This window comes from Aristolochia californica, unplaced genomic scaffold, assembly GCF_029961685.1.
Source record: "Aristolochia californica isolate CCGP_79_NKW_82.1479 unplaced genomic scaffold, dmAriCali1.0.hap1 SCAF_4, whole genome shotgun sequence".
Taxonomy (NCBI): Eukaryota; Viridiplantae; Streptophyta; class Magnoliopsida; order Piperales; family Aristolochiaceae; genus Aristolochia; species Aristolochia californica.
Genome location: NW_027182103.1, coordinates 41722520 through 41746777, shown reverse-complemented (window position 1 = coordinate 41746777; position 24258 = coordinate 41722520). Strand labels below are relative to the sequence as shown.

General features: G+C 36.8%; 2 protein-coding genes and 2 long non-coding RNA genes across 6 annotated transcripts; 2 read left to right on the top strand and 2 right to left on the bottom strand.

The window, feature by feature from the left end:
- The first annotated feature begins 1391 nt into the window (after positions 1-1391).
- On the top strand, positions 1392-7681 carry LOC137963520 (vesicle transport protein GOT1). Of its 3 annotated transcripts, XM_068810632.1 has the most exons (9): positions 1392-1523; positions 2661-2715; positions 3656-3737; positions 6177-6268; positions 6351-6431; positions 6536-6633; positions 6721-6796; positions 6928-6970; positions 7171-7681. In XM_068810632.1, exons 3-8 carry the CDS (start codon positions 3710-3712, stop codon positions 6958-6960), a joined length of 408 nt encoding a protein of 135 aa, XP_068666733.1. In that variant the 5' UTR covers positions 1392-1523; positions 2661-2715; positions 3656-3709; the 3' UTR covers positions 6961-6970; positions 7171-7681. The 3 variants fall into 3 exon arrangements, with proteins under 3 accessions (XP_068666733.1, XP_068666734.1, XP_068666732.1); XM_068810633.1 differs by lacking the exon at positions 2661-2715 and having other exon boundaries at positions 6742-6796; XM_068810631.1 differs by lacking the exon at positions 2661-2715.
- Positions 7682-13695: 6014 nt separating this feature from the next.
- On the top strand, positions 13696-15145 carry LOC137963035 (protein CURLY FLAG LEAF 1-like). Its single transcript, XM_068810216.1, has 2 exons — positions 13696-14207; positions 14603-15145. Exons 1-2 carry the CDS (start codon positions 13872-13874, stop codon positions 14933-14935), a joined length of 669 nt encoding a protein of 222 aa, XP_068666317.1. The 5' UTR covers positions 13696-13871; the 3' UTR covers positions 14936-15145.
- A 4591-nt stretch (positions 15146-19736) lies between these two features.
- On the bottom strand, positions 19737-21410 carry LOC137963036 (uncharacterized). Its single transcript, XR_011115191.1, has 4 exons — positions 21174-21410; positions 20978-21089; positions 20289-20335; positions 19737-20164 (listed from the first exon to the last, which is right to left on the bottom strand). It is a non-coding gene; the product is annotated as an uncharacterized lncRNA (long non-coding RNA).
- An 83-nt stretch (positions 21411-21493) lies between these two features.
- LOC137961861 (uncharacterized) lies at positions 21494-23504 on the bottom strand. The gene is made up of 3 exons (XR_011115092.1): positions 23416-23504; positions 22195-22282; positions 21494-22089 (listed from the first exon to the last, which is right to left on the bottom strand). It is a non-coding gene; the product is annotated as an uncharacterized lncRNA (long non-coding RNA).
- Positions 23505-24258: the final 754 nt, after the last annotated feature.

The following is a 24258-nucleotide window of genomic DNA, read 5'->3' as shown; positions in this document are numbered from 1 at the left end:
AAGCTTGAAAGCTATGTTAGGCAATTAATTACTTAACATATTCTACATTCTTCATGGATTAGAAATGGTCAAAGACAAAAAAATCAAATGAAGAATAAAAAAGGGGGTGGTTCAACCAACCACTTTTTAGGTTGGAGGTCAATTTTTTAAGAAAGAGAACTTTTGAAGTGGAGAAATCATTGGAGATATCTGTTGGAACTTCGAATTCAAAAAAATGCAAGAAACTTTGCCAAAATCCTCATAGAGCTTACACCATGTATACTATCACAACTTTGTCAAAATTTTCCAAAGTAGTTCAAAGTTCACAACAAGCAGACCCATACCTCCTTGAACCATTAAATATAACACGAGACCATAGTTCAAACCACTAACTAATTAAAGAGACCAAAATCTAATCATTGATCAACTTTAGAACAAGGGTACAAAATATTCGTGGATATCAAATAGAGGACTGAACTAAAGATATGACCTTAGATACCTGAATTCTTGTAAATCTTTTATTGCTGAAATAGGTAAAATTAAGAGTTAACAAAATTTTAAGCCATCTAAATCAAATTAAATAGGTAAAATAAAAATTGGATAGACCTAACTTAGGTCCATACTCTTTGTTTCCTATTATTATATTGAGCAAATGAAGTTCAATCTTGATTTATTTGCTCGATCATCCACATGAAAAAAGTGTAAAAGTAAATAAATAATTAGTGTATAAGAAATTAGGAGATGACCTTTAGAATCACTAAAAGACCATAATGGATACAAAAATAAAAGGAAAAAAAACTTAAACTTAAAAAAGGTTAAACCCTGAACAAGAAAGCTTCCACAACCCTAACCCAACCATATCTTAAATAGGTTGATAGGATTAGAGGTGGGCACGGTTTGGCTCTTAGGTTAAGGTTTCCCAAAATCCAAACCCAACCATATATCTTGACCCCAAAACCTAAACCTAAACCTAAAAATAACTCAAAACCTCAAACCAAAGCCAAATCCGAATCTCCATCCTCGCAACCCCGTCTCTGCCCTCTCCATATAAACCCGACTCATCACCACATCATCCTGTAAACCTGACCATCCCACCCGTCCCTATCCAGTTTTATATCCCAGCTTCGTCTTCCCGGATTGGGTTTGGAAAAACACGTGCCCAACCTGAAATCCGACGGGTTTTTTCCCTATACCATTCTCGACCAACAATGGTGAAATCTGAAACCCCTGGGTTTCAGGTTGGCTCGGGTCTGGTCGGATCAGGTTCCTCACGAAACCCGACCAGATACCAACTCCTAGATATAAAATCGTAAGGCACTTGGGGGCACTGAGCCGGTTCAGTACCGACCAGATTTAACCGTATTATACCGGTCTGATTAGTGAAAGCTCTCTTGAGTCTTAATCCTTGAATCTCTTGAATAGGTGTCATGGCTCGGTAACCCCTAGTCATGTCCTGTCTCCTGTGAGAGTCGAAACTTGAAACTGAAAATCTCCAGCCTCGGTAGCTTGCGCCTGACGAGAAGCATTTGTTCTTGTTGGATAAGGTATATTCACGAAATATTTCTATTTTTACCCCAATCCAAAGAATGCGAGATGCCCTTTCACCACTTGCTTCTCCTTTCGCATGATCTGGTGTAGTTACTTTGCCACGGTTATTATTCTTGTTTATCGTTACTGTTTTGGAACATCACAGTTAATTATTCATTCTATAAGTAGTGTTTATGTGTCATGTCGTATGATGTGGGTGATGAACCATTAATTGACCATGAAATTCAATCCAGGAGCTGCCTCTACAGAAATATCTTTGTTTCTGTACTGTTACATGATTTTTTCTTCTTCTGATAAGTTCATTTATGTTTATTCAATTTCATTTGGTTCGAACGGTTTTTGACATTAGAATGTTAGAGCTCTACTGCGGATAACCGAAGCAGCATAGTTTTTTCTTTTAGATCCTAGCTCTTACTCTTAAAGTTATAATATTTGTCAGTGAGAGTTCTAAAATACTGTGATAAAACTTTACTTTTTATGAGAAAAGCTTTCCATTGTTTGTCACTAATTGTTCTGGGTTGTGCCTTTGGCTCAATGGCCAGCGGGGGGCATCCAAAACAAGACAAAGTAAACCATGTTAAATATTCTTGTTCCCTTGCTCTGATGCTTCCTCTTTAATGCTCTTGCTTCCACATTCTTCTTGACACATGAACAAACATATTTTTTGAAATTGATTACCCACACTACACCCTGTTTCCCATTGAACTTGAACCTGAAGACCTCACACTGACCCCCTGGAAGACTCTATTCACTTTGAACAAGCAGATATAAATTCAAAAAATGTTAAGGATATAAATATATAGATGGAGGTTGCAAAATGTGACACGAGTGATACCTAAAGTCAGTCGTATTTAAGATTTATTCCAGCCTAGTCTTTCAGTATCTGAACTGAGCCATGTTAGCATAAATAAATGTTTTGTGCCTATGGTGCCTAACCTGGGTATGGGCATGAGTTTGAGGCAGCCAAGCAGGGGATAAGTTATTAGCTCACTGGGTTTACCAATAATGGAGATTTTATTTTTTCTGATGTACCACAGAACTCTTTCTCTGATTTTATTTTCAGCTTATGTGTTTGATTAATATATTGTGTTTCAGTTTTTACAAGGTAGGAACTGATCAATATTTTATTGCAGATCTTAACAATTTGACAAGTAGAATTGTGTAGATGAATAACAGAGAAAAGAAAAGGTAAATGGTGAAGAGCAAAGGAAAAAGGAAAAAGGAAAGAGGAAAAAAAAGTAGGGATGTAGCAAAAATATTCAATACAAATATGAACAGCATGTTCTATGTTTAAATTACATGTATGTATAACATGGAATGTTAGTGGTACAGGTATCAATTTAGTCATGAAATAATAATAATAATAATAATAATCAGTTGCATCCTCACCTACAGATAATCTGGTTGTCATTTGACTTCAAAGCTATTTAGGGCATATTTCCATGTAATGCAATTCAGACAAACTTGTGTTCCTATGCTCGAAGTGGTGAAGATTTATCTATCCAAGCTGTCGGATTCCATTTACTGTTTGTTGTCTCTGGTCCAACCAGGTGTTTAGCTTCCAAACTTTCTGCTGTTGATATATTTGGAGCCCTTTTTTTTTTTTTTTTTTTGATGAAAATATTGGGAGCCCTGATTTGAGGTTGCCTAAACATAACCCGTAAGTGATGGCTCTGGGATGGATAGCTTGCACAAGTGTTATGTGTCTGCGCTATCCTTCGATACCATGCTAGTAGTATTTGATCCAGAAAGGGTTCAGTAATCAACAATAGAGTAAATGTTATGACCAGTAATCTCTATTTTTTTACATCTCTTTCAAAAAAAATTTCTTGGTAGTGATGCTCTTTTCCTTCATTTTTTAGTGTGTCTTACTCATGGCTTCTAAGAGCGATTCTCCACCTTTTTTTTCTCTTCTAAAGTTGAACTTTGAGTTTCCATGAAGTGAGTTTTTTGCTACCCTAATATGGTTTTTTTTCTTGCCATCATGCCTTTTCTACATTATTACATTTCTCTCTTACTCTTGGCTTTGAGGATCTACCATATAGACTCTCTTATTTTTCCTCTTCTAAAATGGTTGAGTACCAAATCGAAGTATCATATAATGCCACGTTCACATTTTTCGTTTCAGGTATAAGGAGGCACAGCTTTTCTCTTGCTGTAGAAACACTTCAGTAGTAGCACTATGCCATATGAATTGAGTGAGATAAAAAGTAAAACCTCTTTCTTGGTCCTTGGAGCATCTAGCTGTATACTTATAGTTATGCTGCTAATGGAATATCATATTCTCTCCAAGTAATGTTTTCAGAGTTGTAATGGAGGCCAAGTAGAAAGTGGCTGGTTTGTTCCATTCCAATTCATTTGTTTGTAATTTGGTTGGATGATGTTTCAAATAAAAGCAGGTCTGGAAATTCAAATGATGTGTTTTTTGTTCTTTCTTGGGTGTTTGGCCTGATGGTACTGGGTTTGACTACTGCTATTTAAAAGCTAGTGGGAACTTATGTAAACTGCAGTTGCAATGGAAAATAACAAAGAAAATCTTTGTTTATTTTTTCTCTTTTTTGGGGAACACAGTGAAGAAGCGATTTCTTCTAGAAGAGAAAAGCACTGGACCTCCCACAGGGTAAATACACACACTGAAAGAAAAGGAGAATACAACAGAATAAGCTCGATAGAGGAACAAAAACATGAAAATTACAACTCATCAATCAGATAGTCAAGGTGCTCCACTTAAAAAGGTGTTGTTGAGAGAGTTTGCTCCTAGTCAAGGAATTGGCTAGGTGTTGGCACTGCTCTCAGATTCCACAAAATGATCAAGTGGATACAGAGGTCTGCAATCTTATTTAAAATTGAAGGGAACAGAGTGATAAGGGGGAGTCCTTTTTCTCAAGACCCTCCACTTGATGATGACTATTAAATCCCCTTTGACAAGCTTAGGCCTATAAAAATTACTGGTGTAGACTTTGAGCTCCTAGAAGAAGGGAGATACTTGTGTGGAGATGCAATGACCAAAGGGTGAGGGTATATAAAAAAGTAATCCGCACATGGTAAACTATCTCCATGCTTCTCATATAAATTTGGATTCCATTGTAAAGCTACGTTTGAGTTCCTTTGTGGATTTCGTAGGTATCAATTTTGATGATTATATCTTTATTTAATGGCAGTTAGCTTCCTCTAGAGGCCACATACCTGAGCCAAATTAATGCAGCAAATTAGTGAAAATGGCTTGATGCACAAGATTCTCTTTCTTTATGTACAGGCTTCCATAATCATTTGGCATGCAACTCTCATTCTATTTAACTGAATAATAGTTTAATTTGCTCAAAGCTAGTCGATGGCTTCATTATGATCAAACCAAATTGGTGCGGTAAGGAAGAAGGGATAAAGAGTAAATTGTGTACCAGTAAAGGTGGACTTACCGGAGATCATTCTCCCAACTGGAGAGAAAAAATTCCCTTATCAAGAAGAAGGATGTCTCTCAACCCTATCCAGGATAGGATCTGAAAAAGGCACGAGACTGAAGCCAAGGGTAGATAGATATAATTACTCAAAACTCATTAGAGTTAATGACACCAAAAGTGTGGATTTTGAGCACTTTACACATTGCTGAGAAAGTATTGATTCAGGGGAGGACAATAACATTATGACTAGGTAAAGGTTCCCTTTAGAAGCACTTGGTTTTTTTGACAACTGAAAGTGAGGTGATATAACTATGAAGCTTGTGGGATATGGTACAGAGGGTGAACCACAGTGATGATCAAGGGAGATGGTAGCAAGCACTTCCCCAAGGAAGGGAACACATTATGCCCTGCCCTTAATTGAGGTCTTTGGGGGCACTTTAGTGGAGTCAATTAGGAGAGAAAAAGAGTCAAACAACTTCGATCTATCTCTTCCATTTGCTTCTAAAGTCCATCTTGAGGAGAACATGGTCAAGGAAAGTCTGACCCCTACAAGCATTCTCCCTGTCCAGCTAATGGATGTCACGAGGTCCACCACTTTGGCAAAGAGAAGAGCTCATGGGCAATGAAAGTTGAGACAGTGATTGACTTTCCTTTATGAAAACATTTTTATTCAGACTATTAATGGAAGGGGTGACATTTTAGCATTTCAGGCAATACCTTAGTAACTGATGTAATTGACGTTGAAAATAGTCTGATAGGGTGGAACTCAGCTGGACACTCAATACTGTCCTTATGGGAGATAAGGGCAATTAATGGAACCTTTCATGGCCTTGTTGGAGAGGTTTGAACACTCTCCTACTCTCCCTCAAGCTGTTGAAGCTCCTCTTAATGATTCGTTTATTGCATTTCTTGGGTTAGGGTTTCTATTGATATTCTCTACTTTTGTTTCTTGGGTTAGCCTAGGAGTGCCAATCATCTAGCTGATTCCTTGAGTAAGGGAGGGTTATTGATACCATGGCTTGTTGTGGGAGATTATCTTCCCATTAATCGTCATTGTATTTGTTTTGTTGTGATTTATTATTTGTTTCTTTAGGAAACTTTCTCTGAATTGTCAGTTGTATACTTTTTGTACTTCACTTGTAACCTCTTGTATCTCTTTCTTTCAATGAAATAATCTTTCTGACTGTCATCAAAATTAGAAAAAAATTGTATGGAACTGACAGGCCATGTGCGCTTTGTGAAACTGTGCAGAGGCTGGGATAGGCCTTATAGGCTGTGGCATCTTTTTCACATTTTTAGGTGTCATTCTGTTCTTTGACAGAGGCTTGCTGGCATTAGGAAATGTGAGGGCTTTCCACAATGCTGTTCTCAATTCATGGATAAAATCATTATGGTAGCTAATTATCTTTCCTCTTTCTCTTTTAGATATTTTGCTTCTCAGGGGTTGCCCTAATACTTGGTTGGCGATCTACATGGCAACTTTTCACAAAGAAGATGAACTATAAGGTACTTAGGCAAAATAATATTTTCATGACTTCTGATGCATTGTGCAAGGAATGGAGACTGCCAGACTGATTTTTTTAATTTTTGTTTTTTGCATTCTGATGCAGGGGTCTATTTCATTTCTTTTTGGGCTATTTCTAATTTTTGTTCGTTGGCCTATTCTTGGTATCGTGTTGGAAATATATGGTTCACTCATTCTTTTCAGGTGAAGTTTTGTTCGTAGAAGCATCTGCTGTTTGACTGTTATTTCCATCTAGTCTCTAATTTGCTACTGTAATTTCTTCACTTGTAGTGGTTTTTGGCCATCTGTCAATGCTTTCCTGTATCATATTCCGGTGGTTGGATGGATTTTGCCCTTCCCATTTATGGTATAAGTGATGCCACATTCTACTAAAAATGAAATTTGATTTAACATAATTGCAAATTTGTTATTTTAAAATGGCCTCTTGTCTGTTTGTTTATTTTTTTTTCTTCTGTCTTTGTGCCTTTTCTGCTACAGATTCTTGACTGGTTAAGGAGGAGCTTTAGTTGAAAACTTACTGGTACACAATACACATTGCTCATGGACAACTCGAGTTTAAAATTAGTTATTATGATATCGGTGTTTTCCTACAAAATGTCAACTAGCAATAGTCTGGCTATTCTCATATTCTAAGACATGCAGTGATATTATCTTAAGCAGCAAAAGCACTTGCCTTTGAAAATGGATAACCTTATTTCCTTGTTCATATCTTATTTACAGATGTGGCAGGGCTCTATATCAATGATGGTGTACGGACCTATGTCTTCACCTTCTTCTGATACTCAGAACTATGAAGTAAAGAGACTCGCTCTGCCTCCAGCTTCTGAAGTTTTCACGTGGAAAATTGCTCTGCTCTCACTTCCTAAATTGACAAGCATATACCATTGGTTGTTGTGTAATGATCTGTCTAAGTATAGTAGGACAGCAGGAAACACCATGGATAAAAATTAATGAGCTACTGATGGATGTAAATTTGCTCACTGCTGGACCCTATTTACCAAATGGGAATCTAAACTTCCTAAGATCTTCCAGAAAAAACTTCTTGTGACTTTGGTGCGTGTTACACCAACTGATTCAAGTGGTAAGGACCTGTCCCCAACTGTTTCTCCTCCTCTTGACTCTCTTTGTCTAACTGAGGTGGTCTACCCAAGGATTCAGCTCACGAAGAAACGGTGGTCATCTTGAAGAAGGAAATGGCAGTTATTCAAACTGCTAAAAGCCAGTAACACAAAACGTGATTGTCTTTTTTTTTCCCTTTCTTTCTTTCTTTTGAATGATTTAAATTTCTGGATGGTAAGTTAGAAAAAGATAAGAAAAGAAAACATATTTGTGGTCACTTAGGAACAAGACTAAGTTGAAGAAGTTTGAACCCTGTTCCTGCAGTGCATGCACTCTGAGATTTCTATGTTTGGAGTTTTTAGATATATTTGCAAACTCTCTGACTTAACAAATCAATTATGCTCCTCAGAAAAGACAGGATATCAATATAAACCTATTAAGCCCACTTATCTCACTGGGTAGTTTTCTTGCATTTTTATTTGTTTCTGTAGATTCTTTAATTCTCTTCATACTTGTAGTATTTTTTTTCATTTTTTGAAGAAAGTGTCAATGAGGACTTCATTAAGAGAGACTCCCGCGGAGCAAGAAATGAGTTTAGACTTATAATTACACACATACATAGAAGCAAACCACAATAAATAAAGATAATGTTATGAGTCTCTGAATCCAAAAAACTAGTAAAAGACAGAGCCATGAGACTATTCCAGTGGGAGCACAGTCCACAGGACAAGGCGTTGATGGGAAGGTTCTTGTAGAAAGTTTCACTTGTCTGGTTCTCTAATTTGGATTGTCTGAGTATCGTCCATTACCATTTATAAATGTCATGGTGGAAGCACTCTCTTTTCTTCTTTTGAACTTGGATGAATGCTTGCTTTGTTATGGTTGTGTATGGAATATGATTGATGGTTGGGCAATTGACTTGCATGTCTTCACTGTGCCTTAGCATGACATGAGCTTGAGTGCCTTGCATGGTCTCAATTTTCTAGTGGCTAATGGATGAATAGCATTTAGAGAACCAATTGGAATGTGTATCCCAAGAAAAACATTTCTAGTTTGTCTTGGGATATAAATTTCCACTCAGGGCACTAACGGGGCCTAAGTTTCATCTTTGCCCCCTCTTTGCTTCTCTTATCGTCTGTTTTTCCTCCTTTGTCCCAAATACTTGTAGTAAGGTAAACTTAAATTCGTGCCCCTCCAATTGCAATTGCAATTGGACTGAAATGGGCAAGAGGTTCTCCCCTTTTCCCTACCATCACTTACGGGATTGGAAGTAGATAGAAAGGAGGGAGGTGTCCCCTTTCATCTTTGCCCCTTCTGAAATCTAAATTCATATTTTAAATAATGATACAATTAGTATATAAAATTTTCTTCAGTCTAATTAAAATATTCATATTATTCGGTTATAGAAATTAAGTGTCTAAACCCTAAACCCTAAACCCTACAACATATGTTATCATAAATCCATTATATTAATGAAATTCTAAGCACTTTCTATTAGGTAACAGTAAGAAGAAAAATGTGTTTACTTTGTATTAATCAAATTAGGGACAACAGACTTAATAAACTGAATGTTCTCATGTTTCACTGCTTCCTCAAACTGACAGTAAAGTCTGCATCAATTAGAAAACCCTGTTCTTTATCATAAAAAAACACTGCCTCTACCATGTGCACATTAATGTCCAACCATTGGTACATTCTCATCCATTTCAATGGAGTTTGGGGAAATGATAAATGCCATAAAACTTATGGTAAAATCTTTCTTACCTTTCAAATAAAAAAAAAAAAGTGACATTATATGAGTCTTCAAGTGATCAGAAAATCTGCTTTTGGTTCTGTTAAGATTATTACTAAATGAAACAAAGATTAAAAATTGATTGACCAGCCTGATTTTACAATTTATAATTGAGTTTTCATTTGTTTATATGTCAGAGTGGAGAGAAGGAAAGGAAGTTGGTTTTAGATAATGACAGAAACCAAAACCCTGGGCAGAGCTATTAAGTTTCAAACCTACAACAGTACAGCTATTAAAAGAAAACTCAGGAGACACAAATGAAAGTACCCATCAGAGTGTTAGGAGAGATGGCGTCTCCCAGTTTGGTAGCTTCTTCTGTAGATCAAATTTCCTACTCTTCCGTCTTTTTCTCATTTCATGCGGACAGTGACTCTGCAACTCGAATTGATAATCATCGTTATCATATTTTTGGTAGCCAAATCTTATCAAGAACCATGTTTATGCTATGCCTTTTTACGATTATTTTACTCAGATTTCATGACCTGAGAAGGGTAAATCTATGAACATAATCCTCTCAGATTGCAAACCCATGATTCACGTCACGGAGTGGCCTTACATTTATCTCGTATTCCATGGGATTAAAAGCAACTGAAAAAAATCTGAAATTTAATGGCGATGCGCATAACTGTATTTCCTTTCGTAAATGTATTGATGTATATACGGAGGACAGCAGTTCATCCATCTTTTGATCGGCTGATGATTATTATGCACAACTAACTCCACCTAGATTTACTTTGATGTCAAGGTCGACATTTAATTGTTCTATTATAGACTGTAATCGGCGGTTCATTCGTTTTTCTATTTTCTGTTTTTTTTTTTCTTGTATTCTTCCTGTGTTTCTGCTGCATCTAGGCCATCTAATTACATGAAAAGGAAATCGTAGTCGTCCTTCTTTGAAAGCAAAGAGAGAGAGAGAGAGAACTATTAATATTATTCTTAAATGATCAAACCAGGTTGCGCCTGAAGCTTGCGATTCATGACCAAACCAGCCTTCCAAGGCTCTGGTGACCGGAAATGATGAAAGATAAGGACACAAAGTTCAGTTTCTAGCATCCAAAGCGGCTGACAAACGCCATTATTCGCCGCTGGGGACAGTATATGTATCATTGAAAGGATGCACTGAACTTAGGTCTGTGGGAATAAGAGTCTGGCTCAGTTACGAGTAGAAAAAAGAGGACGACGATGAAAAAAAAAAAAACCAGAAGACAGAGAAGAGCGGTCCCAATCAATTAATTATCAAGGCAGTTGATGCAATTCAGGTTTATTCTTTAATGTAGTCTCTTTCAGTTCTTGGCAGTCAAGACAGTGAAGGGTTTTTCATTGGATTCATGAAGCAGTAAAGTGAAGCTCTGTTTCTGTCACACCCTTCAAAGACGGTACGCATGTGAGTGACCTTTCCACTCTGTTTGCTCCATTCCCTGCATGAACCAGTTCTAACTTTCAGTTCATGACATTCCATCAAGAAGTGCCTTAAGAACTGTTTGCTTCGACGAAAACAGGGAAAAGAGGGGCAAATCACATCTACTTCTCTTGTTGCTTCACTACGACATAAATCCATCTTTCATTAGGCCGCGTGAACAAGTGTAGTCAAGATGATACTGGCCACTTTTTGTTTCCAGGAGGTGGTTGTAAAGACCATAATCACATCTACTTCTCTTGTTACTCTCAAGGAGGTTGCCGATGATAAACATTGGTTAGAAGTCCCATTTTCTCATCAGCAACAACTTTTTTGTCGGTGGGTTATTATCTTGATGCCATGAAATAAAGAGAGAAAGCTAGACAGGGGAGAGCTCTTGTTTCACTTCAGAGCGTTTCATCCATTCCTCTGCGGGTTCGATTCGTCTCGAAAGATCTACTTGTAATGATCAAATAGTGAATTTAGGGATTAAAGGAGATGGAATGTTGCATCCTTGTTTCTGCTCTCTTGCTCCCTGTAACTCTCTTTCCTTCTATTCTATCATATAAAATGAAATGAGATATACTGGTTCAGGAAATCCTAGGACAATTGGGTCCAGTGAACAGGACTCATCCTACGAAGAGGAACGGTCTCATCCCACAATGGAGATCCAATTGTTTGGAGATTTCCTGGACTAGCAAATCATAAGTTAGAAATGCTGGTTCGACGGGGTTAGCCATTCTAAATAATCGTTTTTATACTTTAACTTGTCTCTTCTCCAACTAGAGGGAGATGATACCCCTTTAGTGTGGCTGCTCTTGAAAGCAGAAACGAAGGCGGGTGAGATGTCTTCATCAGAATGTGTAGTACCAGCAACCAAAGCGTGGTTTTTTTTTTTTTAATCTTTTCATCTCTTAATCCGAACAGATAATTCTCCTGCTGTTTCATCTCTTCTTCAATATCCTTATTCTGGGAATTCAAGGGAGATTACTATTCTCGTTTAAAGACTTCAAATATAGTTGTAATGTTCCCTCTTACACCATGCAAGTGCCCATAACTGCTTAGAACAAAATGATCGTATTTTCATCGTAATTCTAGCACAAGCCATCAATCGAACGGAACTAGCACTAGTTGCCGATTCCAATTTTATTAATAAATCTGATTTATTTTATTAGTAGTTAATTCCCGAGTACAAAATAGGACTATTATCAATGTAATTCTAATTGCTAGCAATAAATATTCCTTCCTTTTACTGCATTGATAGGCCAAGGTTACCGTACTTGGCCTATTTGTTATTTCCTCTCCCTTAACGATTAAGTAGCAAACACAGCAGCCACAGCACTGTAAAATAAAGGATGTCTGGAACCATTAACCAGGAGCAGTTTCTGCTTAATTTATGGGTATTTTCTGCATAGCCGACGTTGCTCCTAATTCCAAGAATCTATCTGGGTCTGTTAGGTGGAACATGGGAAGGATGAAGTTGGGTAAACGTTGGTAAATAATTTCAAAGAATGTCACATAAATGTTTTGAAATTTAACCACAAATTGAATGCCTAATGTTTTGAACGTAGAAATGGAGGATGTCTACTGTCTATGGTTTCAATAAAGGTTCTTAAATGGAAAAGAAGGCGGGGATTTATGGCAAGTCTCAAATCTCAAAGGCCAACCTCTGGGTTATTTCTGTTATTGAATCGACGCTAAATTCCTTTATTATACTTTATTGTATTTCGTTGAAGGTCGTTGGTAATGTCGTACTCTTTGCACCAGCAAAATAGTCTTCATAAATTCATAATAAATAAGGAGGATTAACGTGAACTGTTTGATCTGGCTTTGGAGAGGTAAGAAACCAAACCCAGTGAGGGATCTTAATTGTCTGTCTCTGGCCCTCTGCGCCTGCAAATGGATACCATGGTCAGGGCAGAAGGTTGATACTATTGGGTTGTCAGGTGGCATCATCCAAGCTTAGATTTAGAGGTACGTGTGTTCGAGTCTCAGAAGTGGAGAGGAAGAAGAAGAAAGCAAAGAAAAACCGGGGAAGAAGAGCAGAGGAAATTTAAATGAGGAGACGGGTGTCGGTATAGATATTGAAGGAGGAAAATAAATTTAAACCCAATAAATGAGTTCATGTCCCAACAACCAAGAGAGAGGCGCTACAATTTATGGGTGTTGTTGGCACTGGTGAAGAAATCTAAACACACCCTATTTATTGTTTTCTTTTCTCGCTTCCAGGGTTGCCAATTTACTGCACCCAAGGCTCGGGTTCGGTTTTTCTAGTGGATCAGACGCTGGGGTGGTTTGCTTCTTTCATCAAATTTAGGTGTGGGAGAAGCCATGAATGCCCCACCCACAAGAGCTATTTCAGATTCACCTTATTTAATGGTGTAGGTATATGCCTTTGGAGCTGCATCTCCAGATTACTAAACGTTCTATCAGAGCTTCTCATGAGATATTGTCTAAAATTAGTTGATCAAAACTCCCTTAGAAACGTCGTCTGGGCTCTGGACTCATTCACATCCGATTGTGTTCATATGATCCAGACCCTTCACTTGTGGTTCTGCCGTCTAATCAGTTTATGCCAGATTGAGCAGTAGATAACTTGCACATATTAATCCCAACTTGACTCTCAAGGTTAGAGAAGTCTTCAGCTTTAGAGGAATTTGATCCGGTTGTGTACATCTGCTGATCAGTGTGCTTGCCTGAGTCATGAGATGATCCTTTCAGATTTTGAGGGAGAAATTCCAGGAAGGAGGCGGTTGAGGATGTTAGCCCGGAGTAAGATTTTGGGTAGCTTAGAGAAATAAATTTAGATGAGAGATTGATGTGGTTCATTTAGTAGTGGTTTTCTGAAAGTTGGAGGAGTAGGATTTTAGGCATTTAAGGACTCTCTACTTGTCACCTTTAATGCCTGGTCTGCCCTCCTCTTAATGGGTTCAATGAAGGCCATTTAAGAACCCTCTTTAGTATACACGCCCTCTTGCATGACCCTTTCAATCAAACGAGCAGTCGAAATTTTCTTCCTCACTCGCTCTTATTGAAATCTCAACCTCTTCTTCCCCCTCTCTCGACTCCCTTTTCCTTCACCGCACCTCTGCTTCTCCCTTTCCATCCATCTCTCTCTCTCTCCCTCTCTTTCTCCGTAGGATTTTTTTCTTTTTCGTTTCCTCCCTCTTCTCCATGTTCATGAAAATTGAAATAGACAGGGAGAGGGTGACGATGAAAGAATTTCTTCAACAGAAGCAAGACCTCTCCTTCCAAAAGGAAGAGGAGGAGAGAAAGAAGATGAAGGTGTGGAGGTCTACAGATACGCCAGAGCTCTCCTTAGGTCCCTCCCGAATCATCGTCCCTGCTGAGAGTACTCACAGTTCCTCCTCCGAATCAGAAGCCAATTCTCGAAGAAAGAGGAAGTATTGCTGGGATCACTATAAGAGCGAGCTCCCCTGTCAAACTAGTATTGAGCTTCAGCTTAAAGACCCTCTTCCCCTCGACTGGGAGCAGTGTCTGGATCTCGAAGTAATCCTCCTTCCTCCTCGTCCATGTTGAGTGTATGTTCATACATGCCTAACTTCATACCTTTCATGCATACATATATATTTCTAATATTTTTTATATATATGCGCACACAAAGATGCCATGCATGTACGTTGGGTAAGTATGTAAATAGCTTTTTCACAGGCACGGTCGTTTCCCAAAATTAATATAATTACATGGTTCAGAACTAAAGTGATCATTGATAACAGTTCTTGTTTACCAGTCACGATTGAGAAGATGTATTGATCTTTTAGTTTTATTATTGTTACTATTGCAATTAATAAATAGCTCTTCTGCCTTTATACGACTTTGGATTATGGGTATTCGAGATATGACAATTTTAACCATTTTCTGAACTGTTCCAATGGATGCTGCAGTCTGGTAGAATGTATTATTTGAATAGAAAGACCTTGAGGAAGACCTGGAGCTGGCCCAAAAACCAGAAGCTGGATTTGGAACTCAACATCTCAACGCTGTCCAGTACAGACGGAAGGAGCCCTGCAACGGCTGAAGATAAGAAGAGCCCGACGAATTCTAGCAGCAACATGGTTGCAGTTGCCTGTCTTAAGTGTCACCTCTTGGTAATGCTCAGCAAGTCTTCACCATCTTGTCCTAATTGCAAGTACTTACATTCCCTGCCAAACTCACAAAGCTCCCCTCCTAGAGTCGCTGCTGTTAAATCTTTGGAAACGCTAAGCCTCCTAAATTAGCACATAGCAGAAAACAAGACCAAAAAGCCACAGAGTTTTGAGCAAGTGTCATCGCCTCTGTTTAGTTTTGTTAATGTATCTGAAGAGCTATATTTATATAAGAAAAGTTTCAAAGTTTGCCTGTAGAGTTGCCTGTTACTATGACTAATACTTCTTCAGCTTACAACAACGAAGATGGTGTTGGAGCCAATTCAATGAAAAGATAGCTAAACCGTCTTTACTACTGAAAAAAAAGCTTAACCGTCTTTACTACTGAAAAAAAGTTGAGGGCGGTCAGTTTAACGCATTTGAACCATTTTCTTGACGCCATCTTCTGATCATACATTCCATTCCTTGTCTCCTCTTCCGCTACATTTGGTTACAGAAACTCTGTGAATTCAGTAGAGTTAATGGAAGCTGCAAGTACCGCTACAGGGATAGATGTTTGGTTCCAGAGATGATCTTCGCAGCTTCTTCATTGGAACACTTCTCTGTGGTGATATTAATTCGTGAGGCTGACGGTAAAAGATGGCTCCGTTTCGCATTTTGTACTTCCACCTGATTACCTCCCTTCTTTGCACCTTTAATTAATAGTTTTAAAGCCAATGGCTACCTAAACCATGTATCAGTTGCTACAATTGGTCACTTTGCTTTATTATTATCGGCCCAGTAGATGAAAAAGGAGAGCTCAGAAAGCAAATCGCATGAAATCAAGATGTTTAGCCTTTTAACTTCAGCATACGATAGGGAGAAGTTAGTACTGTCCGGCAGAATATGCTCTGCAGGATTTAGAATGGATTACTCACAGTACAACAACATCCATTTGTTTCAGTTCTCTTGATCGCATCCCATGGAAGTTAGCTCCAAAGATTGCATTCGTCGTCCTTTAAAGGAGTGACTCTGACTGGTATAGTGGTGCTGGGCACGCACCTGCTCCAAAGATTGCATTCGTAGTCCTTCAAAGATTGCATTCGTCGTCCTTCATAAGGGAGACTCATCGATACCTTAGGCAAGCACCTGCTCTTCCTGCAACTGAAAGCTTTTAAAACTCATCACAGAAAGTTTACTAAACATATTCAAATTATAACGTGACTAACTCCTAACCAAGGTGGGAAATTATCTGGGAGATCCAGCGTTGATGCATGGGATGACTCCTTATGAAGTTGTCATGCTTCACGCCTCACACATGGCATATACGTGGTGACTTCTTGCAGCTGAGGAGCACAGGCTTCTCATTTGATCAGATCCCGGTTGCAAATTTCTGTTGACCATAGGCAGCTCTTGCTGAAAACCTTGTTCGTTCAACAAAAGAGTAGCTTCTTACATGGTGCTACAATTGCAGCCGTCCCATTCAGGTTTCCAAATATAACAACAGTCAGTCTGTCATTTCCCATATTTTGGCTGGTCCCGATTCATGCTATTTAACTAGAGGTCCTCTTACCTTCCAGCAAAGATAAACAGCTAAAAATCCTGCCCACCATACAAGTTCAGAGGGCATTAGATTGGGTCTCAAGTTAACTATATTAAATAGTAAGCAGAAACAGAAAGCAATATTAATGTAGAGTGGCTTTATGTCTTCTCTTTTGAGAAATATAATCAATGCCCTCATGGGAGCCCATCAATTGGAATGCATTTGTTACATATCCTTCCAACTTCAACTGAAAGTATAGATCATCAAGTATCATGTATATTTCTTCTTTTTGATAATGTGAGTTGTCTGCAACCAAGAATGCTATCCGTCTGTTTGGAACTGTGCGGCCAGGAGTCTTCTTCACCCCTCCGACTCTGATCATCTTTTGCACTGTCTTGATATCGTCCCACTTGTTTCTAGTAGTATACATATTAGACAAAAGCACATACCACTATTATGTGGATCCAGCTGCATTAGTTTCTAGCCAGCAAGCTTGCCCAGCTGCACATTTCCATGCATCTTACATGCATTAAGAAGAGCACCCCATCCCGCTGCATCAAGTTCCATGGGCATTTTCCTTATCAATTCATAAGCCTTCTTTATTAGTCCAACACGGCGTAGTAGGTCAATCATATATCCATAATGCTCCACCTTGGTCCAATTCCTTACACCCTTCCTATACTACTAAAATATTTGCAACCTTCAGCTAATAATCCACCATGATTACAAGCACATAAGACATGTTATATCATTGGCCACTAATCCTTCAGATTCATTTGTTCCGAAAGCACATGCTGCAATCATGGAACAATCTCAAGGTTGCATCAATGTTCCCACATTTGGCATACATATCAATAAATGCATTCCCGAAGATCACACTAAGTTTGTTTCCTTCAACACGATACTCATAAATCCATCTATCAAGGTCAATGAAACCCAACTGGCCACATGCTGAAAGCATGCTTCACTAGTGTCCCTTCCAAACGTTGAAGACCTTAGAATTCATCTCATGAAACAAATCTACTGATTCCTGGGGTTGATCTATTTGTGCATAGCCTGCAATAATAGCATTCAATGATACCACCATTGCTAAGTCCCCAGCCTTTGTCTAATCATTAAAGATGGTGATCCATGTGAAGACATCTTTGAATTCCACCTTGTGAAAAAACTCCGTAGCAACATCTAAACAACCACATTTCCTGTACATATCCACTAATGCATTAAACACATTAACACTGACATCCCCACCCTTGGTCTCTATATACTTGTGAATTGATCTTCCTTGGTTCATTATACCCATCCTAGAACAATCAGACAGTACTGTAACCATAGTAACCTCATCAGGCTCGATTTCCTTGCAATCATCACTCCGAATAGCTTCAAAACCTCATCAAAAAGATTCTTATGAGCACACCCATCAATCATAACGGTCCAAGAAACAACATCACTTTCAAAAATTTCGTCAAGCACCACACATGCAGAGCTCAAAAACCCCCGTCTCACATAAAAGTGCAACAAGGCATTCCGCACGAGTAGATTAGTATGAAAACCAACTTTGTGTATTTGACAGTGAACTTGCTCACCCACTGAAACTTCCGTAAACAACTCAGAAATCTTGAGTGTAAAACTAAAGTGCGATTATCAAATTCAGTTTTTTCCTAGACAATCTGACAAAACAGGGAAAACCCAGGGCATTTGGCCTTCGCATATCCCTGAATCATGGTATTCTAAATAAATACTTTGAGTTCTTCGATTTGAGGAAAGAAGAGGCGAGAATGATTTTGTGTCACTGGAATCAGAAAGTGCACAAAATGCACTGAAAATTCTGTAAACAACTCAGAAATCTTGAGTGTAAAACTAAAGTGCGATTATCAAATTCAGTTTTTTCCTAGACAATTTGACAAAACAGCGAGAACCCGGACTCAGGGCATTTGGCTTTCGCATATCCCTGAATCATGGTATTCCAAATACATATGTTGAGTTCTTCGATTTGAGGAAAGACAAGGCGCGCATGATTTTATGTCACTGGAATCAGAAAGTGCACAAAATGCCAAGACTCTGCTTGCAGGAAAACGGTGAGTTGTGACGCCAATTCTGGTCATGTGAGCTTGGATTTGCTTCAACTGAGACATAGAAACACAAGAATCCGTGATGCAGAGAACCGGATTGATAACAACCAGCTTAGAGTTTGAATTCCACCTGGGTGTTGAGGGAGAGTAAGAAGAGGAGAGTTGCATGTGGTGTTGAACCAAGAAGGATTTCAACATGAAAAGAAAGCAACAAGTGTTTGGATGGATTAGGGATGGAGGCATGGAAGAAGAGCAAGACGGACCTCATGTTACAAGAGGCATTCAAAGTTTCAAACAGTCCTCACAGAGGAAGATTTCAATATTTAAATTTTGGTGGCAAATGAATGAACAGTTGGACCCCAACAATGGCTTCCTCTCACCCAGTGAATTCTGAGAGGGAATGTCTGAGGAAAACATCTAACTAACCATTCCAAAGTCCAAATGTTATAAAAGAGCCTGCGGTTAAATGGTCTCACAGGATTTTTCTACAGCGCATCAGGTTGAGTTCCTATGGCTCTGGGGTAGCTAAATATAAGCCCCTTTCCAGATGCAGAGAAAAAATTATAAAAATCAACACGTTCATAAGGTATTGAGATAACTGAGAGAGGTTAAACATCGATCAACTGAGTTCACCACCAGTCCACAAGGGACAATATCATACAATGTTATTTTTAATTCATTATATAAAAATAAATAATTACGAAAAAATCAATTTTTGGCAGCAAAAAAAACCCGTGGAAAATCAAAAAATCGCTGACAAAGGTTTTGTCGGCAGAATTGTTCGCTGACAAATGATGCCGACTACATCATACTGACAAAGGTTTTTTCAGAAAAAAAAAAGAACATTATATCGAAAAATATGAAAACAATTGTGGACGAAATTTTCCATCAAGAAATAATTTTCATATTTTTTTCAAAACATTTTTTGATAAAAATTTCACCAATATTAATTTTTAAAATTCTAGTTGGAAAATATTTTATATCAGAATTTATGAAATAAAATAAATTTTTTATAATTTTTTACAGAAAAAAATCCGCCATAAAATAATATTTTATTTTTCAAAAAATTTCTATGGAAAATTTTCCATTGATAATAATAAAATTTTGAATTTATCAAAAATATTTTAATGACAGAAAATTCTGCTGGGAAACCTTTTTAATTTGATTTTTGAATTCTTACCTATTTAAAAAAAATTAAAATATAAATGTTCTATAATTACTAAAAATGTAATATAAAAATAAAGACATACTTTATTTAAAAATTAAATGTGAATGAATTACAATATATACTCAAAATAGTTTTCCAAATAAAAATTTAAAATATACATAAAAAATTCCAACACAAAAAAGACTAAAATAAACGTGCCCTCGGGTGGTTAGAAACATCTCAAAGCAGAAGCCTTGAGTTTTACAAGATAAGAGCAGGAAGTTTATTAAAATTCAAAAAAGCAGGCAAAAAATAAATTCCCTCCCCCATACTTACTATTTGAACTGCTTCATCATTCACCCTAAAAGATGACTTTCTACAAGCTTGAGTAGCAGCTTCAGCAGAAAAAAATGCCTTAATAGATGAAAAGTTAAATAAATTCAAGTTTTCTCCTCATAGATAAAGGATAAAACTATGAACTAAATTACAGATAGAAGATAGAAAGGAGGGAGTGTCAGATGTACCTCATAGTTCTCACCGTTCAAATGCCTTTGCCAAGGCATTTACCTCAAATACTTTTTATGCAGCAAATGCCAACCAAGACTAGATATCATTGTCTAGCTCTGTAGCCAACAAATTTGTAGTTAAACCAGATGGAAAAGGGGCAACTTGATGAGTTCTGATTGAACTACAGGATAACTTGCATTTGACCAGGTTTTATATTTTATACATATACCCCGTCCTTACCTAATTTTGTCAGTGAGATCATTTGCACTTCTGTATGCATGAGACCGCTACACACAATATTGGAAGCAAAGTTACAAAATTAAATATTTATAGTGTAAATAAAGATAAATTTATACATTTTTTTCTTTCCCCTAAATAGTACCACAATCAGTGCAATAAAAAGTAACTAATTCATCTGGGTAGAAATTTAATCCCTGAACAGGAAATTCCATCAACCTTAAAGTAAATCAGGCCAAAGTTATGCATTATTCCGTTCAAACCTCTTCTTATTTTCCATGCAATTTCAACTTAAAAGCAATGTATTAAGAAAAAATGGACAAGACAATACTGAATAAATAGCTTGAGGTTTAACTTTGACAATACTCACAATTTCCTTTAGAGTGGTTAGAGTGGAGGCAAGATCATTTGGCCAAATATTTTGACCATCCACAAGTCCAGCAAACAAGTATTTTTCAGAAAGAAATTGTAAGTTACATATCAATTCAAATGTTCTCTCTCCTCGAATCACATCAAAACCAATAGTTGGGAACACCATTCAAAACAAGCAAAGTTCTAAGCCAGTAGAAAAGAAGTCAAATTAAATATAACTAACAAGGAAAAAGAAGAGAAAAAAGCTATAGAGAGGTAACACAACTTGTATGGTTCAGCAATGATATCAGTAAAGTAGGTATCAACAATAGCACTCAGACCTAGGCATCTTCAAATGCTTTTAATTGATTAGAGTCCAAATCCAGAAAAAGAGTTGCCTCATCAAAAGCTACCCAAATGGCTCCAGCTGCTTTCAGGTTTACTAAAACTGCCCTGCATTGAATAGAAAAGAGAAAACAATAAGCTGGAAGCAGTCAAGTTTTTTATCCATCTAAAGAAAAACAAGTTATTACTAACTTGTAAACAGGAGTTATATTTCCAACCAAGGAAAGAAGAGAGAATCATTTCCTACACCCTTCACATGTTTAGACAACAACACGTGAGAAACAACCAATAAGAACGGGCGGTGTCAATTCCCACTGAAGAAAAGAAGCACAAGGAGTTCTATTCAGTAAGTATTAAGCAGCACTATCACATAGAAGCACAAGATAATGCTACTATACACAGTGAAAATCCAAGATAACTTAAGGTTCAAGTGTTTTTCTATAGTTTATAGAATATCCTTTCCATAATCCACATGCATAAATCTACAGTTTATAAATTCACAATCCCTCAGATCCTCATGCATCCTAATTTCTCTATCTAGTGATCAAATATAGATGAAGAAAAGAGAAGAGGCCAAAACATAATCACTTGTACATTGCATATAACATCTGAAGACTGTTAAAAAAAGAGGCAAAAAAAAAATAAAAAAATTTAGTAGTTATAGTATCAATACTTAGTATCTAAAATAATATGGCACGGAGCATGATCTCAAAGTGCACTGTCAGTGAGGTTTTGGAATCTAATCATAGAAGACCGAAAGAGGTTACTACTGTCTTCTCAAAGAGCCAAAGGCTGCCACGACAAAGTCCTAGATATGCCTTTGATAACAAACCTAAAATTCTTGTCATTAGTTTAACATATCTTCCATCAAATGGAAAAGTGCACCATCACCTCAGTGAAGTGGTGTACTCAGCAATAAAATTCAAGAATTACACCCATCATCCGTGTTGGTGTAAATGGAAGCAAATACAAATAAAAAATCTTAAACAGAACCCATAATAGGTCCATGATCTCGGCATTTATTATCAGGAAGCTGGTCAATAATGTAAAATTAAGTGCATGTTACCACCATAGTGAGATAATAACTGAATAGACCCAGCATCAGCTCCTAGAGAAGTCAAAAAAAACCATCAGATCCTCTAGCACTGATACATTTCCTAGGTAATGAAATGGTCTACTGAAGAAAACCAACAACTTATCCAGAATTCTTTACCAATTATCTTCTGACCATATTGCATCGCTTATCTGACTTGTTGATGAAACATGCTAAAGTTATCTGACGCCTTGACCAATTGCCTAACCTGAAAAAGGAAAAATAGTTAGGCCAAGGCTTTTAATTCAGGGGGATCAGAATTGAGGTTAGGCCAACCAGACCTGAAATAAAAGGCAAATATTTTATGGTGATGTGACATCATACCAGTTTGCATCACCATTTTTGTAAGAAAAAGGTTTCATATTTCATGCACAGTATGCATAGTAATATTTAGAATTACTATAACCAGCAACTAATATCTCAAACAGTTCTCACTCAAGAAAATTTACCTTAAGATAATAATGCATGCATGTGCCAAGACTGAAATCTACATGGAGAAAAATCTATTTTTTCCATCAAGAGGACCTTAACCTGAATTACAAGGTTTAGAGCCTAAAACAAGTCAAAATTTCTTTGCATTTCCTCAAAATTTTATAATGTTTGCCTTTCAAAGAATATTTAAAAACAATAAAATTGCAATACGATCCAGATGATATCATAAAACTAATGCAACTAAAATAAAAAAACGAAAATTCCACAAGTGAAATTGTTAAACTGAACTACATGAGAGGTGATATAGAAAATTCAATAACTAAGGGAAATCTCATAATGGAATAAAATTGGATTTTCTAATTCAAGTACCGGAGAGCAAAATTTGTAAACAAATAAACAATTATAATATTTAAGGACAAGAAAAAAAATAGTTATGCGGCTACAGTAAACATCATTTCAACACGAGATCATCAGCTTAAGGCGTCTTTAAGTTTGATTTGAAACTAAAAGCAAGTCAAAATCAATGCCTCCAAAGCATCAGAAAGAAACGTAAAATGTAAGATAGCAAGTTCTCAAGATCGCTAATGCAATTCAAATACGAACGGATAAGAAAGGAATAACATACAAAATTACAGACTGAAGTCCTTTTCCAGCTTTATTCTCTAGGTGGCAAAAACAGTACAAAAAGGAGAACGAAAGATAAATCAGAAAAAAACATGACAAAGTCGAAGCGGGTCTGCCTATTAGTCATGGAGCCATGGCAACAAAATTTACGATCTACGCATCATGTACAATTAACACAACATAAACTGCTCTGATCTACTTCGACGAAGCCGAAGAATGCCACTGAGAATAACAAAGACACAGAAAATGATTCGAGAGAATGAATCAAATGAAAAAAGCACTTACAGTTTGAACAAAATCGTTCGGGGAAGCCTAACGGGGACAGAGAGAGGGAAAAAGGAAGAAAGATACTCCATGTGCGCACTGTTTTCAGCCTGTCTTCATTTTCCCTACTGAAGCACTTTCTACTAAGCTTAGTCTGCTAGGATTGGTATATACCCTTGCTATAATTATACTTTCGAAGGCAATTGCATCAGGGGTAATTATTTAGAATAAATAATTTAATTTTATGTAAATTAACTATTTAATTACTTAAGTAATAATTAAAATAAATGATATTTTTAAAAATTACTTTTTATTCTTTCCCCAAATCAATAAATAGCAAATAAGGAAAGAAATACGTGGTGTCTTAAACTAACTTACCCTCATAAGGGCAAGGCAACGTATGTAATTAGTTAATCATTTAATCAATTTTAAAATTATTTAATTATTTATTTAAGTACATAAATACATTAATAACTTAATCATTCATTAGTTAATTCCAATGTAATTGTTAATTGCTTAATTAGTTATTTATATAATTAATTAATTTGTCAATTACATAATCACAATGTTTAATTAGTTACTTAACTATCAACTACTTAATTACTAATTAATTAGTTAATTACACAAATGAATTAGTTACTTAATTATATTTTATTTAATCATTATATATTTTTAATAGTTAATTAGTTACTTAATCGTAATGTTTAATAAGTTCATAGTTACTTAACTATCGTTACTTAATTACTAATTAATTAATCAATCATGTGATCATTTAATTAACTAGTTGATTGATTAATTAAATAAATGGATTAGTCATTTAATTATCCATTTGTTAATTATTATTTGATTAGGTAATTATTTAAT

Coding starts and splice junctions, on each gene's coding strand:
- LOC137963035 (XM_068810216.1), top strand. CDS start 13,872: ATGTTCATGAAAATTGAAATAGACAGGGAGAGGGTGACGATGAAAGAA. Junction 14,208..14,602: donor AGCAGTGTCTGGATCTCGAA/GTAATCCTCCTT, acceptor TGGATGCTGCAG/TCTGGTAGAATGTATTATTT.
- LOC137963520 (XM_068810631.1), top strand. CDS start 3,710: ATGCCATATGAATTGAGTGAGATAAAAA. Junction 6,634..6,720: donor GGTTCACTCATTCTTTTCAG/GTGAAGTTTTGT, acceptor CTTCACTTGTAG/TGGTTTTTGGCCATCTGTCA. Junction 6,797..6,927: donor TTTTGCCCTTCCCATTTATG/GTATAAGTGATG, acceptor TTTCTGCTACAG/ATTCTTGACTGGTTAAGGAG.